Raw genomic sequence first — 18,599 nt, 5'->3', positions numbered from 1 at the left:
AAACATGAGATACAGAATAAGCTTTACATTACAACATTATGGCAAGTATCCAGTATTTTAAAAGCTTTCTGTGATCTTTACAAATGCTTAAGAGTTATTTACCCCATGCCCTGATGTCACTAAAGACACTTTCATTTTAACTTCACTCAAGATAAATGAATTACTCTAAGACCTTTCTTCTACTTAATATTCCTATTGTAAGAACTTCAACTTCTTTAGTACCACAATGAATAATGATAACTTAGTTATTAACAGACCAAATGTAAAGCATAACTTTATAAACACAACCACCACTCTGAAGATTTTCTTAGGGCAGAGGATTCAAATAAATTATGCCAGGGTATATAACAAAATGAGGAGAAATTATCATATAGAATGTATTTGAACAATGATTAAAATAAAATAAAATAAAATAAAATAAAATAAAATAAAATAAAGAAATTCTTGATCTAAAAGGAAGGGATGGGAACTGTTTGACATTTTAGGCAAACATGAAAGATTTCCCTCAGTAAAAAATAATAAATGTTTAAGCCATTTACATTTCACCTGAAACCAAACTGTGTATGCATTGTAGTACAAAATGAAGTCTTAGAGCAAAGAAATCTGTTTTTTTCCATGGAAAATCCTGCTGTAAACTTACAAGGCTGAACATCACTAATCATTTCAAGGTATGACTAATAATTAAGAAACAAAACCCTTCAATTTCTACACCTTCCATAATTCACTTATTCCAGCTTGTATTATAAATCTGTACTTCAGTGATCATCCACCAACTCTGAACTTTTACAGACTGCTGCAGACATGAGGAGGCAAAACACGGTCACAGATTTTCAGCTGCAGGAAATGAGGGTAAAAAACTCTTCTGTCCACATACGCCAAAATCGCTCTTGTTTTATACGACACAGTAACCTCAGCTAGTTCGAGCTGCTTGCAAACAACTGCGAGGGTAAAGGGCACAGATCGCACCGCTGCTTTTCAAACTCTAGTTTTAAAATCTTATCACTGACTTATAAACTCAAATAAGCATTAAGATATTTTTAGTTGAAGTGAGAAATAAGCTTAGTAACATAGATATAAGACTTCCTTCTCTCTATGTATCTAAACATCCCTTCCTCACTCACTTGCTCACACTCACTGCCTCCCTCGCCCCCCACCCCTCTTCTTTCTTTCTCCTTACTTCATGGGGAGCAGTTGTTTTACTGAGAACTACAACACAATAGATAAAGAATTTCCACTAAACTTTACTACATTAGAAAAAGTGTCATTATAAATCTCAATTAGTTCCAAAACATTTCCTGAAATTTGTCATGTTCTGACAGCTTAAAATTAGTGAAATTAATTTACCGATCACTTACATAAACCCATCTATTGAAATAAAATGACTTCTAAGAAATGCCTTCACGTGGCAAAGGAGGATTTTTAAGAAAATTAAGACCAACTGAAAATACATCTTCTGAATAGCATACGAAAATCATCTACATGTTTTACAAAACACCGCGTGCGCGCACACACACACACACACATATATATCTGTGATAAAATCTAATATTTCATCAAATTCAATATGCTGGTCTGAAGTTCCCAGAAGTTTTAAGATTGAATTCTTTTCTTTTGTGAATATTTGTTTAAAGTGTAATAAGATTCTGTGCCTACCGCGCGGGTAAAGCTGAGTGCTGGATGGGGAGTCAGGAACGACAAAGACGGAGAGAAGCAGTGACTCGCTCTGCAGGCCCTGATACACCTTCCTAAACACAAACCAAACCTGCAGGCCCCCCGCCTCCCTCAGTGAGGAGCGATGCGCTAAAAGTGAAATGACACACAGACAAGGCAGTAGGGCGTTTCTCAAACTGAGCAAGATTGGTGAAGAAGATTTGCTTTAGGAACTCTCAGAAGCTGGACAAAAGAAACAGCAAAATCATCACAGGTTCCCTAAACTTAATAAGCTTCTTTCACTCTGCAGAGAACATAAAACACCCTATTCTACTTGTTACTTCTATCTGTAAATGAAAAACTATTTTTGCATTTTGATCTCACTCATGGAAATGTGGCAACATTGCTTCTGAATCTCTGCTGATGTTTCCAACCAATTTATTTAGAATCGGACTGAATTTTTAAAGGAAAAAGTATTTTAAGGCACTTCTATGCAAATCAAACACATTTTTTTTCCTGTATAGGCTGTCACTACTATAATGAGTATCTGAAGCAAAAATAAAGAAAAACCAGAGAACACTGGGTAAAAAACATGTAGAATGACAGAAGAGATTCTATAGCTAAAAGAAGACCAACATGGAACAAATCCAATTCCTACCCCACTACTAAACTCTCATGTAAATGAGTGCTTTCATTTCACATTCTTCTCCTCCCACCCTCTCAATCATTTTTAAATAGTATTTCTGAATTTAAGGCAACCTAGTAGAAACTCTCATATTTGGTAAAACCCTTCAGGCACTTGGTGAGCCAGTTAATTTTAACTGCTTAATGTTGGCAGTGGATTCAAAGTCAAAGAGCAGTCCGACCAGCAGGCCGTTCAGAATCTGAAATTCTAACCTTGTTTCAGTGTAAGTTAGGTATTTAATTTTATAAATGGAATGACTGTCAATGAAAGCAGCACTGGCAGCAGAGATTTAGTTCTGTAGTTTCTCCCAGGGTTCAAGCGATCAGGTCTTAGGCCAATTTGGTGTTCCATGAATTGAGAAGTCTGAGAAGCAAGAGCGTTGGAAGATGAATTTCATCTGTTTTTTCTTCTTCTTCATCCTCTGGCTCTGCCCCTCTCTTTTTCATCTCCCCTGTATACATGCTTCCCAAATTTTGCCAACATTTTTAAATACCAGTCAGCTTCCTCTGGAGAAAGGTAACTGCCAGCAGACTGGGTAAGCTGCCTCCTTTTAATAATCACCCAATTCCTCGGATGATACATGAGCCCAAGTTTGGCTCATGTATCAAGCAGGACTGTTGAGCCCAAACAGTCCTGCTGCTAGAAACACCAATAACACAATAATAAAATAAAAACTAAAGCATGCATCAGAATAGTATTGCATTGTAAGAAAGGTTGCAGATAGAACCAAAATTTTTTGTTTGCTGGTGATGAGCGATTCAAAGTCACGAAGCCCAAGAGACGGAAGCCAGAGATGCTCTCCAGAAAGACCAGCGCGTCTTCCCTGTGGGCACTGCCCCCACAACTGTCCTTGTGGGTGAGACGGCCCCTCAGTCCCATGGAACTCTAACACCTGGTTTCTCCGCACATGCACGGGAAGTATCCATTCGTACTAGATGATGGAAACAGCATTAAGCCCCATCAGTATGGTGGTGATAATTACATATGAAGAGAATAATGTAAGCAGTCTCTATGGACTCTCAAAAAGCATTCTTCCCAAACACTTTGCAACTACGGGTTGAGTGCTAACATTTCCTTCTTCCCAAAACAACACATCAAGGCCTGGTTGTGCGCCGCGACATGATTGTAGCACATCCGAAATTACAAAACTGCCTCTAAAAAGACAGTTACTCATTTATATTTAGAAATAGTATTTAGAAAACACTTATTAATGGTCCACTATATGCCAAAGCACTATGTACTATGTGCCAGGTACTAAGGATACAATAAAAGCAAGATTGCAGAAACTCAGGATGATGGCCTAAATGTTTCTTCTGATTTTTTCTATTTCCTTGTAAATTACTGGATTATTATTAGCACTGACAATATAAAGTTAAAAACAATTAGGAGCCTCCTGGGTAAAGGAAAAGAGGAAAATGAGGCATTGTAGCATCTGTCAAATTCTATGTTAGCTTGTAATTTATGTATATTCCACCTTTTCCATAAAGACTTAAGCAGCTTAGAACATATATAAAAGGTAAAAAGATGGCATAAATTAAAAATTAAAAAGAATCTCTAAAACAAAAAAAGGAAAACCCTAAAATAAGAAAGGGCAACAATTATAAAATAAAGCCAGTATAGTTTAAAAAATTGGCTTTTGGTAGTAAAAAAAATTGGATTTAAGCTTTCCAGTAGAGAAACCTTATCACTGCTGCCAGTCAATACCCATAAGATTTTTTTCTTAAAGACCGTTTTCTCTGAAGTACGTACTACTATGCATTAAACTAAGAATTTTTTTTAGGGTTCCTTATACACACAATACTGTAATATAATCAACAATGACTAATTACACGGCAAGCATGATATTCTCCTTAGGAAATACTTTAAAATTTATTTTCAATTTATAGACAAACAGGTACTGAAAGGTCTGAAGTTCCACTTTATACAGCACGGCCTCAAAATTTTTATCCTGCAAAACTTCTAGGATACACATTTCCAGGCACCCTCAGGGTCCAAGAACTCAGTACACTGGAATAGGAGGGAGCCCCTGGAGACACATATCATCTGCAATATCTGTGCAAGGAGGTGAACTTGAACGAACTGTGTCACTATGATCAAGAGTAAGACTAGTACATTACCACCGACAGTCACAGATCTGGTCAAAGAAGGCTGTAACAAAGTTTCTTCATCATCAAATTGTTTCTTAAGTTCTTCTACAGATTCCAGGTGGAGTTGGAGAAATTCTGTGGTTGCTGCTGATGCTTCTTCTTTAACAGGATCTATCATTCTCTTCAGAAGTCCCAGGTCCTCCTTCCGGACCTTCAAACAAAGCTTCTCCATTTCTCGGATATTGGAGCGGAGTTGCTGTTAAAAAAAAAAAATCATTAAAGCCACCATATAACTTAGTATAAAATATCTTTATTTTCAGAGGTAATCTGATCAATAGTTATGAATAAAAATGATTACAAGTAATTGTTGCGTGGGTCCCCGGCCAGCAGTGACCACAGATCGCTGTGGATGGCTCGACGAAAACACGCGAGAAAAAACATGCACAGAGACAGACTAGTTTCTGTGGGGAAGTAGGGATGAAATGGCCACCCCCCCCCTAGTGGGGAGTGCGCTGATTTACTGTCCATACCTGCTTTTATTAGGCTCATTTTGCATAATAATTCAGGTAAAGTACAGTACTCATTAGGGGAAGTAAGGAACCATAGAAAACAAGGAACTCTGCCGGTCTATTGAGTCGGGGTCAAAGAGCTGTAAGACTGAGGAACAAACTAACTTCCTCCTTGGATCCCTATCATTCAACTGAGAGCATTCTAAACAAAGAAGGTTTCACAGTAATTTACATATTCTTTCTTAGGCCTGATCACCCGGGGAATCCGCCCTTTTCAGCACAGAGCTGCACCACCCTGTCATTGTTTCAGGCTTAGGTGGAGCAAGGGAACTAAGGCAATCAAGAGATAAGGAGATTTTCTCCCAGACTATGAGAACTCAGGCTATGTCAAAGCCGAGGAGCGAGGGTCCATCACCCCCTTTTGCTGCAGCCCCCCAAGTCCTTCTTTTGGGGGGGGCCTCCCAAAGTGATCGTGCCTGTCTTAGGTCGTTCCCCCTTTGAGGAATCTTACCGTCTTTGGCTAACCGACCAAGCTTTTTGGGGTTCAGTCATGAATAAAGCAGCAGAAGCAGCATTCCTGCCAGGGAGATAAGCTTTTGTCTCCTTGCTGGCTTACGGTTCCAAGGGTGTTCCCTTAGCCTTAGCCTAGGTGGGGGTTTCAGCTTCTGATACCAGTCAGGGCGGTTCCCAACAAGTAATCTGTACAGTGAAATGTATGCATAATACTTTTCTGTTTTTCATGTCTCCGACCAAAACCAGCTTCTTTAGAACTCACACCCTCATACTTTGATTTATTTCATGTTTTTCTTTCATTAAATAGGATTATTACAAAGGTAACAAATGCTCTTCATAATATATCAAACACTGCATATTGAGAAAAATTTAATAATTTTCACATTTCACCAATCCCACCATCTCTCTTAACTCACATCTCTCACTACTCACTCAAACACTCACATACTTAGCCATTTTTTTACACAAAAAATGGATTACATTATGCACAATCAATTATGATTTCCCCACCCCCACTTACAATACATCCGTGAGTATCTCTCCTGGTCTATAGCTGCACCGTATTCCTCAATGTGAATGGAAGACAGTTTACTCAGTCCCTCCCCCAGTGAGCAACAGTCAGGTTGTTTCCAGTTTGGGTTATTACAAACTATGAAACAAATATTCTTGAGTGTAAGTCCTAATGCTACAACAGTATATAATAGTATTATAGTAAATACTATCATACTGTATTCTGTAGAAGTGATTCTCCAAAGTAAGAGTACTGAAAGAACAATGTGAATTATTTCAATAGCTATTATCAGCTTTCCCCCTCCAAGGCTGCACCAGTTCACACGACACCAAAACGAGCACCCACCTTCCCACATTCTACCAGGACTACATGGCACTGTGTTGTTTTTCACTTTGCATTTCTCTCCGAGTAAAGTTGCTGGATTTTTTCCAAATGATTGTACTGTCTTTAAAAAATCCATCTATAAACATATCCATACATTTTCCTCTAATGTGTTTATATAATGACATAGAAGCAAGTTTCATGAATAGAGCCATCTTTATATTTCTGAAATAAACCTTTCCTGGTGTGTGTGTGTATAGTCTTTTAATACACTGTTGGATTCAATTGCTAGTATTTTATTTGGAATGTGAGCAAATGAATACATGTTTGTGTGTGCACGTGTGTTTGTATGAACAGTATGTGTCCACACTGTCTTTATTAGGTTTAAACTCACTTGACCAGGTTCAAGGTGTGCTAGCTTCATAACCTGAGGAGGCTGCCATCTTTTCAATGGTCTATACTTTGAAAAACATAATAACCAACTATTTTTTGACAATTAAATAAAATTAACTTACAAGAATAATCTCAGTATGATAATTTTAAAAATCATAGATCTAGATCCATACACTATTTTAAATTCTTTTCCCTTAATGTATTTTTCAAAGGTACTAGTGTAAATCCTATATAGAAGAATAGTATTAATTCCTTTAATTTCTGAAGAGCATACTCTTGACTGAGGTGTTACATCCCATCTTATCACATTCCACATTATTACATATAGATAAATTGTTAAAAAGTACTTCAGAATTTATTTAACTATATAGCAGCAAAGCTAGGGTTAAAATCCAAGTATTCTTAACAGTCCAGCACTCTTCCCATTAAACTATAAGCATAATGCCTATGTATATGGCACCTTAATACAAGCTAAAGTATACATTTTATTTTAGTAATATCAGAGCCAATTCTGAAAATAAAGTTCACCTACAACCTAAGGTATCCTGTAAGATTTTCTGGGTGAATCAGAAACATGTGCCTCTACCCTACCATGCTTCTCAGCTTCCTCTAACCACGTGTCCACTCTCACCGTTCGAATGTGTGCGGGAAACCTGAAGGGAACTGAGCTACAGGTCAATGCAAGCATCAGCGTGTAAATATCGTAGAACCTTAAGAGGCCCGTTTGCTCATCGAACCCAACCTCACGATTTCACAATAAGGAAACTGGAGCCCAGATGAACACGGTGGCAGAATCAGGACTGCAACCCAGGTCTCAAACCTTGAAAAAGTACTGTTTCCAACACACCACTATCTCTTGGCTGTGTGATTCCTTAATTGGGTAAATTAAACCAAAATTAGTTATGTAATAAGCAGTTAAAATTAAAGTCTGACTTTATCAAATATTGGCAAGAATCTGGCACCCAAAGGGACTCACATTCACTGGTGGAAGGAGTGTCAAATTAGTACAACTATCTTGGAAAATAGCTTGGCATCATTAACTAAAGTTGAAAATAAGGATGCCTGGTGGACCAGGAACTCCTATCCAGGGAATACTACTCAACAGAAATGTGTGCACATGTGTACCAGTAAAAATATCCAAGAATGTTAACAAAACTGAAAACACCCAAACGTCCCTCAATAGAATGGGTACACTATGATATAAACTCATAAAATGAGATATACACAGCAAAGAAATGAATGAACTACTGCTATAGACAACAAAAGCCAGGAACAAAAGATATATTCTGTTTAATTCAACTCACGTAATATTAAAAAATAAACTGAACTATAGTTTTAACAACACATTTGTATGGTAAAACTATACAGAAAAGCTAGGAAATAGTTACCATATAAATCAAATTAGTGATTAGTTCCAAGGGGAGAGGGGTAGTTATAACTGGGAAAAGCTTCTTGAATGCTGGTGATTGTCTATTTCTTGATCTGAGTAGTGGTTACACGAAGTTCACAGTATAATTTGTTTAGGTGTGTATTTATATTTTATAACACATGTTATATTTCACAGTAAAAAGTGTTAACAATAGTTTTAGAGAATAAAATTATGCTAACTTGTATGACTGGTTAACTTCAGTGCAGAAACAAGTTTGAAAGCATTTGGGTAGGGGTGAATTGAGTAGCAATCTCATTGTGGAAGTATACTCAGTGCCACCTTGCTGGATAAAATATATTCATTCATTCAACTAGATTCTAAGGTTTGTAGGAACCGAGTCTATGCCTATTTTCTGCACTACTGTATCCTCAAGGCTGTGTCTGATCCCTGATACAGTTTGATTCAAAGAAATGTAGTAAATGAACGAATGCTTTCTTGTTATTTTCCACAAAGGGGCAAAGCAGTGGTCCAAGAATAGGGATCTCCAACTATTAAAGCTAGAATTCTTCCCCAGGAAAGCATAATTTAAGTCCTAGCACATGACACATCTCATCTTCCGTTAGTTGGAAAAGTAATAAAAGGGATGACTTTTTAGGGATTAATTCTGATGTACAAGAATAAAATAATGAAGTGGGAATGAAACCCCTGAGGGACAGCAACCATGCTATCTTGGAATTCATAATACTTATAACAAGGAATACTGAAAAGAGTGATAATTTAGGGAAGGGAATCAAGTTTAGAGAAAACAGTGTATGATGCTAATGGCAGAAATTATATGGCGACAGGATTTTTTCTAAAAGATAGTTTCTAAAAACTGAAATTATGACAATGAAAAAATGTTAATCTGATAAGAAAGAAAAGAAAGTGGCATTTCAAAAATCCAATATAGCTGTGTAAGGCATGCTGTTGTAAGTTCAGAATTTTGAGAGACTGAAAAAAAAAGGAATGAAAAGAAAGGCACGTGAACGAGGATGAATACAAAGGGTGGCATGAAATGAGAATCATGTAAGTAATGTGAGAGCCCAGAATGAGCGGAGGCTGGTGAGACATGTTAAGAACAATAAAAGGATTTAAGAAATACATGTAGAGCAAGGAGAATAGGAAAGAAGTTTTAGGCCCACTGCTTGGGGCAGATGGTATAATGGTAGCAGATGATGCAGAGAAAGTAGAACTACTTAACTCCTATATCGCTTTAGATTCCCTATTAAGGAGAAATATTCAAAACTGAAAGGGGCATAAGAAACGTGCTCGGAGGACTCGTGGAATACCTTATTGTATCAGGACAGGCTTCATTAACGGGGTAAGATCTGAGCTGTCCCTAAAGAATTACACTGGGAAAACAGAACATACGAAATAGAATAGACTGGGAAAAGACAGAAGTAAAGTAGAAGGGTAGAAGCTTTCTAAATATTATATTTCATCAATTTTAGGACACAGTATCTTTTCAACATTTTAACATCTCTGAAACCGGAATTCATCTTACAATACATGATAAAAAAACATTCTGTCATTCTTAGCTGGCACCACTTTTTTCTTCTTAGAGGTATTCAAAATAATGGTGTGTGTTACAGCCCTGGCTGGGTGGCTGAGTTAACTAGAGCATCATCCTGTGCACCAAAGAGTTGTGGGTTCGATTCCTGGTCAGAGCACATGTCTAGGTTGTAGACTCAAGCCTCAGTTGGGGTGCACGTGGGAGGTAACCTATCAATGTTTCTATCTCACATCGATGTTTTCCTCTCTCTTTTCCCATTTTCAAAAAATATCGGTGTAAAAAAGTCTTTGGATGAGGACTAAAGAATAATGGCACATTTACAATTGATGGTGCCTTATAATTTATTTCCTCCCTAAGGTTCTACAGTCAGAGGAAAAGTCAAGGATCCTAAATCCTAATTAATCAGCTCATGACTATTAAAAGACCAAATTTAAGTTTAAATTTCTCTGAAGCTTATAATAACCTAAAAAGAGTTACACTCTACATTCATTTTGGAATCTATTATCTTCTCTTTCATTCTCCACCTGGCTTTGCTTCTCTCTAATCTTCTTTTCTTCCAACTTCTGTCTACTATCTTCACTTCCTCTTTCCTTTCCATTCCTTCTCATTTCTACTGCTTCTTCTTTTTAAATTGTTTCTTAATATATTTTCTTGATTATGTAATGATTATTACAGCTGTCCCAATTTTTCCCCCTTTGCCTCCCTCCACCCAGTATCCCTGATTCCCTCCAGCAATACCCCCCTCCTTAGTTCATGTCCATGGGTCACACATATCAGGTCTTCAGCTACTCCATTTCCTATACAGTTCTTAACATCCCACCATTGATTCTATACCTACCAATCTGTACTCCTTAATAACCCCTGTAACTTTTCTCCCTTCTCCCCCTCCCAACTGATAACCCTCCAAATGATCTCCATGTCTATGATTCTGTTCCTGTTCTGGTTGTTTGCTCGTTTTTTTTTTAGATTCAGTTGTTGATAGTTGTGAATTTGTTGCCTTATTAATGTTCCTAGTTTTCATCTTCTTTTTCTTAAATTAAGTCCCTTTAACATTTCATATAATAATGGCTTGGTAATGATGAACTCCTTTAGCTTTACTTTGTCTAGGAAGCACTTTATCTGCCTTTTGATTCTACATGATAGCTTTGCTGGATAGAGTAATCTAGGTTACAGTTCCTTGCTTTTCATCACTTTGAATACTTCTTGCCAGTCCTTTCTAGCCTGCAAAGTTTCTTTTGAGAAGTCAGCTGACAGTCTTATGGGGACTCCTTTGCAGGTAACTATCTGCTTTTCCCTTGCTGCTTTTAAGATTCTCTCTTTATCTTTAACCTTTGGCATTTTCATTATGATGTGTCTTGGTGTGGTCCTCTTTGTGTCCACCTTGTTTGGGACTCTCTGTGCTTCCTGGCCTTGGATGTCTATTTCCTTCACTAAACTAGGGAAGTTTTCTTTCATTATTTTTCTTTTTTAAATTGTATTTTATTGATTATGGTATTACAGTTATCCTGAATGTGCCCCACTTTTCTCCCTTCCACTCAGCACCACCCCCCACCGCACTCCCTCAGGTAATCCCAGCATCCTTGTTCATGTCCACGAGTGATGCGTATAAGTTCTTTGGCTACTCCTTTACCTGTGCTGTACTTTACATCCCCATGGCTATTCTGTAACTATCTATATGTACTTTTTAATCCCCTCACCTCTCACTCATTCTCCCACACACTTCTCCAATCTCTTTATCTTTAACCTTTGGCATTTTAATTACAATGTGTCCCGGAGTGGGACTCTTTGCATCCATCTTGTTTGGGTGCTCTCTGTGCTTCCTGGACTTGGATGTCTATTTCCTTCACCAAATTAGAAAAGATTCTTTCATTATTTTTTCAAATAGATTTCCAATTTCTTGCTTTTTTCTCTTCTCCTTCTAGCACCCCTATGACACAAATGTTTTTCTGCTTAAAGTTGTCCCATAGGATACTTACACTATCCGCATTTTTTTTCGATTCTCTTTTCTTCCTATTGTTCTAATTGGTTGTCTTTTGCTTCCTTGTGATCCAAATCATTGATTTTATTCTTGGCTTCAACCACTGTACTATTGTTTCCCTGTAAATTGTTCTTTATTTCAGTTAGTGTATCCTTCATTTCTTACTGGATCTTTTTTATGCTGCTGAGGTCCTCACTAAGTTTCTGGAGCATTCTTATAACCAGTGTTTTGAACTCTGCATCTGATAGATTGCTTATCTCCATTCTGTTTAGTTCTTTTTCTGGAGTTTTGATCTGATTTTTCATGTGGGCCATGTTCCTTTGCCTCCTCATTTTGGCAGCTTTCCTGTGTTTATTTCTATGTATTAGACAGAGCTGCTTTGACTTATCTTCCTACCACTGGAACCCTGGGCTGGGGGCCTGGTGTGGGGCTGGGACTCCTTGCTCCTGAGATATACCTCCTGAATTTCTGTCCACCATTTATAGAAGTGGAACCAGCCTATTCTGCATCTTTGGCCCTCCTACCAGTCTGGATGAATGTGGTTTCTTTAATTCCATAGTTGTCAGACTTTTATTCAATTCAATTTCTGACAGTTCTGAGGGATGGTTGCTCCATATGTTAGCTGTAATTTTGATGTGGTTGTGCGAAGAGGCGAGCCAAGTCTGCCTGTGCCACTATCTTGACAGGAAGACAACATGTAATTTTGAGAGCAAAGTGTATGACAGCAGAAAACAATTGGTAACATGAGAATTAATCTGATTTCTTTACAAACACAGAGCACAAGGCTACTGGTAAATATACACAGAGAGAGAGAGAGAGACAGAGACAGAGACAGAGAGAAAGTCAAATGTCTATCGAGATCTCAAATCAGTTTTTCTCCACCTCCACCAGCTCTGTACCCCTCCTAAATGATCTCTTGTATTCACCTCATTCTATCCCAATCTATTAACTATACTGCAGCTATAGTAACCTTTCTGAAATGTGAGAGAACAAGACATGCATTCTTTGGAGGAAAAGACTAGATTTAGAAACACTAGGCACAGGGCTAAAAGAAGGAATTTACGTGAAAACCTATACTGAACAATAAAAGCCCAACAGCCTTCACCTAACCTGCTTCAATAACCCAAAAATAAGTACTTACTTGCCCTACAGGGAGGATGAGGATTCTTCTTTAGAAAACTAAACTAAAACAAACTCTGGATAGTGATATTTAGAGGTTCCTCCAAAGAAAATGCTAGCCTGCCAAAGCACCATAAAGTCCACCAGCAGACAAGCAATCTGCTCTTTACTATCTCAGAAGAGCAGAAGTTATTATATCCAAAGACAAATTCCTGTGAAAAAAGGAAATAAGAAAAAGCTCTTGGAAATTAAATATAATAGCAGAAATAAAGAGTTCAGTAGAATTAAAGATAAAGCTGAGAAACTCTCCCAAAAAGTAGAAGAGAAAATTAAACTAGCAATCCAAGAATCCTAAAATCCAATAGAATAGGAATCTGCAAACTTTTGCAGCCAAGGGCCAGAGAGTAAATAGTTTAGGCTTTGCAGGCCATACAATCTCTGTTGCAACCACTCAGCTCTGCTGCTGCAGTGTGAATGCAGCTGAAGACGACGTGCAAACAAATGGGGCAGCTAGCAGGCCAGCGTTGTGGCCTGGGAGCCACGGTTTGCTGACCCTCATGATAAAATATTTTAAAAAGAAAAAAAAAGAATAAGAGGAAAACACTAGGAATAAACTCTCAAATAAATTCCTTAAGAAAATTTCCCAGAACTAAATGACATGAATTTTTAGAGTGAAAGGATCAACACAAAAAACACATAATCATCAAATTTCAGGATACCAGGGATAAACAGATTGCACAGGTTCTAAAGCGGGGAAAATGGTCCTAAACAAAGACTGGGAAATCAGATGAAAACATTTTAAAATTTTTAATTTTTCAGTTACAGTTTACATTCAGTATTATTTTGTATTAGTGTCAGCATATAGCATAATGGTTAGACAATCACATACTTTATAAAGTGTTTCACTGATATTTCCAGTACCCACCTGGCACCACACATAGTGATTCCAATATTATTGACTATATTTCCTATGCTGAACTTTACATCCCCATGACTGTTTTGTAAATACCAATTTGAACTTCACCTTTTTCACCCAGTCCCCCAACCCCCCTCTCTTCTGGCAGCCATCAGTCTGTTCTCTGTATGTATAAGTCTGTTTCTTTTATTTTTTAAAATTGAATTTATCAGGGTGACATTGGTTAAAAAATTATATAGGTTTCAGGCATACAATTCTATGATACATCATCTGTACATGTCCACCACCCCAAGTCAAGTCTCCTTCCATCACCATTTATCCTTCCTTTACCCTCTTCTACCTCCCCCAACCTCTTTCCCTATGTATGTCCGCTTCAATTTTGTTTTTTCATTTATTGGTTCTTTAGATTCCACATGAAAGTGAAATCATACGGTATTGGTCTTTCTCTGACCGACTTATTCTAATGACTTATTATTATGACTTAGCGTAATACCCTCTAAGTCTATCCATACTATCACAAATGGTAAGACTTCATTTTTTTATGTGGCTGAGTAATATTCCATTGTATATATGTACCACAACTTTTTTTACCCATTTGTCTACTAATGGGCATCTAGATTGTTTCCTTATCTTGGCTAGTGTAAATCACACTGCAAGGTATGTAGGGGTGCATACATTCTTTCAAATTAATGTTTTGAGTTTATTCCCAGAAGTGTAAGCTCTGGGTCAAAAGGCAGTTCCAGTTTCAATTTTTTGAGGACGCTCTATACTGTTCCTCACGGTGGCTGCACCAATCTGCATTGCCACCAACAGTTACATGAGGGTTTCCTGTTCTCCACAACCTTGCCAGCACTTGTTTGTTGCTTTACTGATGATGGCCATTCTGACAGGTATGAGGTTATATGTCATTGTGGTTTTAATTTGGATTTCTCTGATGATTAGTGATGTTCAGCATCTTTTCATATGTCTATTGGCCACCTGTATGTCCTCTGTCTATTCAGATCCTCTGTCTACTTCTTAATTGGATTATTTGTTTTTTTTGGTATGAGTTGTATGAGTTCTTTATCAATTTTGGATAGTAACCCCTTATCTGATGTATCACTGACAAATATCTTCTCCCATTCAGTAGGCTGCCTTTGGATTTGTTGATGATTTCCTTTGCTGTGAAAAAACTTTTTAGTCTGATGTAGTCTCATTTATTAATTTTTTCTTTTGTTTTCCTTGCCCAAGTATATCAGAAAAAATACATTGCTAAGAGAAATGTCAAAGGTTTTACTACCTATGATTTTTTCTAAGAGTTTTATGGTTTCAAGTGTTACAATTAAAGCACTTAATTTATTTTGAGTTTATTTTTTATATGGTGTAAGAAGGTTGTCTAGTTTAATTTTTGTTGCATATATCTGTCCATTTTTCCCAACACCATTTACTGAATAGACTGTCTTTAACCTGTTTTATGTTCTTGCCCACTTTGTAAAATATTAATTGACCATATAGGCAGTGGTTTATCTGGGGCTGTCTAATCTGCTCCATTGATTTATATGTTTGTTTTCATGCCAATACCATGCTGTTTGATTACTATAGCCTTATAGTACAATATAAACATTTTTAAAAGCAACACTAAACTAGGAAGCCTAGAATGTCTTCATAATTGAAAGAGAATTCCAATTAGAATTCTATACCTATTGAAATTAGCAATCATACATGAGGAGAGAAAAAAGGTATTTTTTAGTCATATAATAACTGAAAATTTTACCTCAAGATTTCCTCATTTACAGAGCTACTGGAAGATGTACTCCAATAAAACAATGGAGTAAACTAAAAAGGAAAAGGACATAGTAACAAGGAAAGCAGGGCCCCAACACCGAACAGCTCAGGAAGTTCCAGAACACCAGCTGTGCGACAAGCCTGGAGAGTAAGTCCAGGCTGAAACTGGGAAAGCAGGGCTCAGAAGAGAGCCCTCAGGAGAAAGCACAGAAGTGATGTATTTGAGCAGATGAAAAATAAATTACTGATAGTATGTAGCAGAGATGTGCAGCATTTAGGGGAAAAAACTACAAATATATAGAAAGCCAGGCATAAAAAGTGAGGCAATTAGTAACTTGAAAAAAAAAAAAGAGGCTGTGTGACTAAGCCAGATTTCACTAATCTGGCTTAGCAAGACACTTTAATTTTATAATCAAATAATGAGATACTAATAACTAACTTAAACAAAAGTTGTATGTAATTATATAAGGGGAAGGGCAGTAAAAGAACAAGGTGGAAAAGCTAGGTCCTCACCTATTGTGGCAAGATGTGAAGAGATCATGTCCACACCTGTCTATACGTGGTATGTAGGAACTTATTCTAAAAACCAGGGGAAATGACCAAAAGGATTAAAACTGGCTTCTTGCAAATAGTACTTGAAGATGGCTAAGGGGAGGGTTTTATAAGCCTTTTATTTTTGACTCTTAACTATATAAATATATGATTTTTAAAAATTTATTAAAATAATTAAAGTGTACTTATTAAAAAGCCAATAAGTAGCAAAGAATAACTGCAATACTGTATTAATTCAAAATATTAGAGAGAGTGGTAGAAGATGGGGGCGAGGAAGGTGGGAGCGGAGCCCAGTTCTCCCTGTGCCCAGCTGGAACACCTAGCCCATCTTCTGAGGAACACAGTGAACAGTGAATGGAATCCCAGCATATGTGAAGTTTGGAGGCAAAAAATTGCAGAGGACATTAAAAAACAGATGGTGAGGAGACTGTGCTGGGATGCTAAGGTCCCTGGGATTTGCGCCACACCAAGGCCACTGCGGCCCCAGCCCAGTGTCTGCTGCAGGATAAGGGGAGGAGAGTTAGAGCAACAGCTCCCTCCCCTACCAGAGCAGGGAGGGCAGCCGGGCACCAGGAGGGACCTGGATGTTGGAGTTGCTGGGGGGAACAGAGACGAAGTGGGAGATACACAGAGGCGGTACAAATCCACTAGGACTACACAAGCTGGCACCGGAGAAATTGAGGTGCGGTTTGACATCTGGAGAAGGGAGGAGTCAGGCCATGTCAGACCCTGACTCGGATAGTCTCCAGACTGGCTGGAAAGTTGGGCTGTGTGAAAAGCCATGCACTTGGTAAGAGCAGCAAGCAGCTGCTTTGTAAGGAACTCGCCAGCAGTGGCTGGCTAACCCCAAGGGAGATTTCAGCTGCACAAGCCAGAACCGTGTGTGCCTGGCTTGTGCCTGGGATTCACTCATGCTGGGCACCCACAGACTGAGTGGCTGATTTGAGCCAGGCAGCTCACGGAGGACCTGGGCCGACAGAGGCCTGGAAATTGTGACCTAGACCTGGTCCCCATCCTCTCAAAACCGTAGGAAGGGAGAAAAGTGAAGCCCAGCGCCCCCTTCCTGTGGCATCTAGGCAGACCAGCAAAACTCGCTGAACAAGTTTAAAGTCAGCAGGAGGTTTGTTATTTTTTTTTTCTTTTTGGATCCTTTCTCTCTTTTTTCCCCTTTTTTTCCCTTCCCCCAAGTGAGACAATAAGACGAGGACTTAGGAAAGGTCCAGAGATAGATCGAAAGGGGGAGCACAAGGCTAACCCCCTAAAACAGAAACTGAGACAAATGTCACTTTGCTATTCCACAGAGCTGGCATTTTATTGTTTATGTGTATTACTGTTATCTTTTCATTATTTTTACCATTTTTATTAGTATTTTTTATTTCTCTTCCTTATGTTTAGTTTTCCTCATTTTATTTCTCTGTTTAATTGCATTATTCGACTCCTTTTCCTTATTCTCTCTTTATTGTATTTTAACTTTCCTTCTTTCACTTCACCCATGTTCCAATAACACATAACTCTTGATTGGGTACTTTCTATTCTGATTATCCAAATCACACATTTCTTGTCATATTACTGTTGTTCCAGTACTACTATAAATAGTTGTTGTTCCATAGAATTGTACATACTACACAGCAACCCTCCCTGATCTTAGCCCACTTCACTTTAATCCTAAGCATTATTATTATTGTGGTTAACTCTATTCTTTCTCACACTATGCCTACTTTCTATCCCTTACTCTCACTATATTTCATCATCTGACCTTACACAAGTACTCTGTTTTTTGGATTCAGTTCACAATCCTCTTCCTCTCTAACAAGAGTCTTATCTGTCTTTCACCTTTTATAAAACGTGGCTAGTTGGGTGAAATATCACAGTTAATGCTATACTTATCCAAAGAATCTCCTATCTCTTCTCTACTTGCTAGTGTTTTAAATACCATAAAAATACTCTCTCGCTATCTTAATCCATTTTGCCTACCCACTGCCACTGATCACATACAAGAATAGGTAGGAGCTGCAAAAATCAATATACCTGAGGGAGGAGAAAAACCACCAACAAAGGAACCACCAAAAGGTAAAAACCTAAGTACAACAAGAGAGCCCACACAAACAGAAGAAGGGCAAACCTAGAGCGTCCAGACAAGGAGCTCAAAGAGACCACACCACTGAACCTCACAGAGTTCCTAACATAGAAGTTCACCCTACAAAGATAGCCAGCAAAGCAAAACATCGGGAAGCACAGAAACAAACAAAAAGAGTCACCTAAAATGGGAAGAAGGAAAAAAAGGACATGCAATCAAAAGGAATGGAAGACTCCCCACTAAAAGAGCTAAATGAAGTGGAGGTAACCAAACTATCAGATATAGAATTCAAATAATGGCTGTAAATATGCTCAAGGAACTCATGGACAACTATAAGCAACTGAGTGAGAACTACATCAGCATGAAAAAGGAATTAGCAACTATAAACAAAAAACAGGAAGAAATGAACAATAAAATCTCAGAAATAAAAAAAACACATTGGGAGGGATTATAAGCAGGCTGGATGAAGCAGAGGATCAAATCAGTGAGCTGGAGGACAAGGTAGAAAAAAAAACACCCAGAAGAAGAAAGAAAAGGAAAAGAGACTCAGAAAGAACAAAGAGGTGGTAAGGTAGCTGCAAAACAACATGAAACGTAATAATA

The 18,599-nt window shown here is 37.9% G+C and overlaps 1 protein-coding gene across 4 annotated transcripts in view; it reads right to left on the bottom strand.

The window, feature by feature from the left end:
- STX17 (syntaxin 17) overlaps positions 1-18,599 on the bottom strand; it is a 61,060-nt gene that overhangs the window by 17,684 nt on the left and 24,777 nt on the right. For all 4 annotated transcript variants that reach the window (XM_045840226.1, XM_045840227.1, XM_045840228.1 and 1 more), the window contains one exon: positions 4,453-4,678. In XM_045840226.1, the coding sequence (XP_045696182.1) occupies positions 4,453-4,678 (226 nt within the window). The remainder of the gene's footprint in view (positions 1-4,452; positions 4,679-18,599) is intronic.

The sequence above is a fragment of the Phyllostomus hastatus genome, unplaced genomic scaffold, assembly GCF_019186645.2.
Source record: "Phyllostomus hastatus isolate PE091 unplaced genomic scaffold, TTU_PhHast_1.1 phas_contig_34, whole genome shotgun sequence".
NCBI classification, from domain to species: domain Eukaryota; kingdom Metazoa; phylum Chordata; class Mammalia; order Chiroptera; family Phyllostomidae; genus Phyllostomus; species Phyllostomus hastatus.
This window is presented reverse-complemented; position numbering and strand designations above follow the sequence as displayed.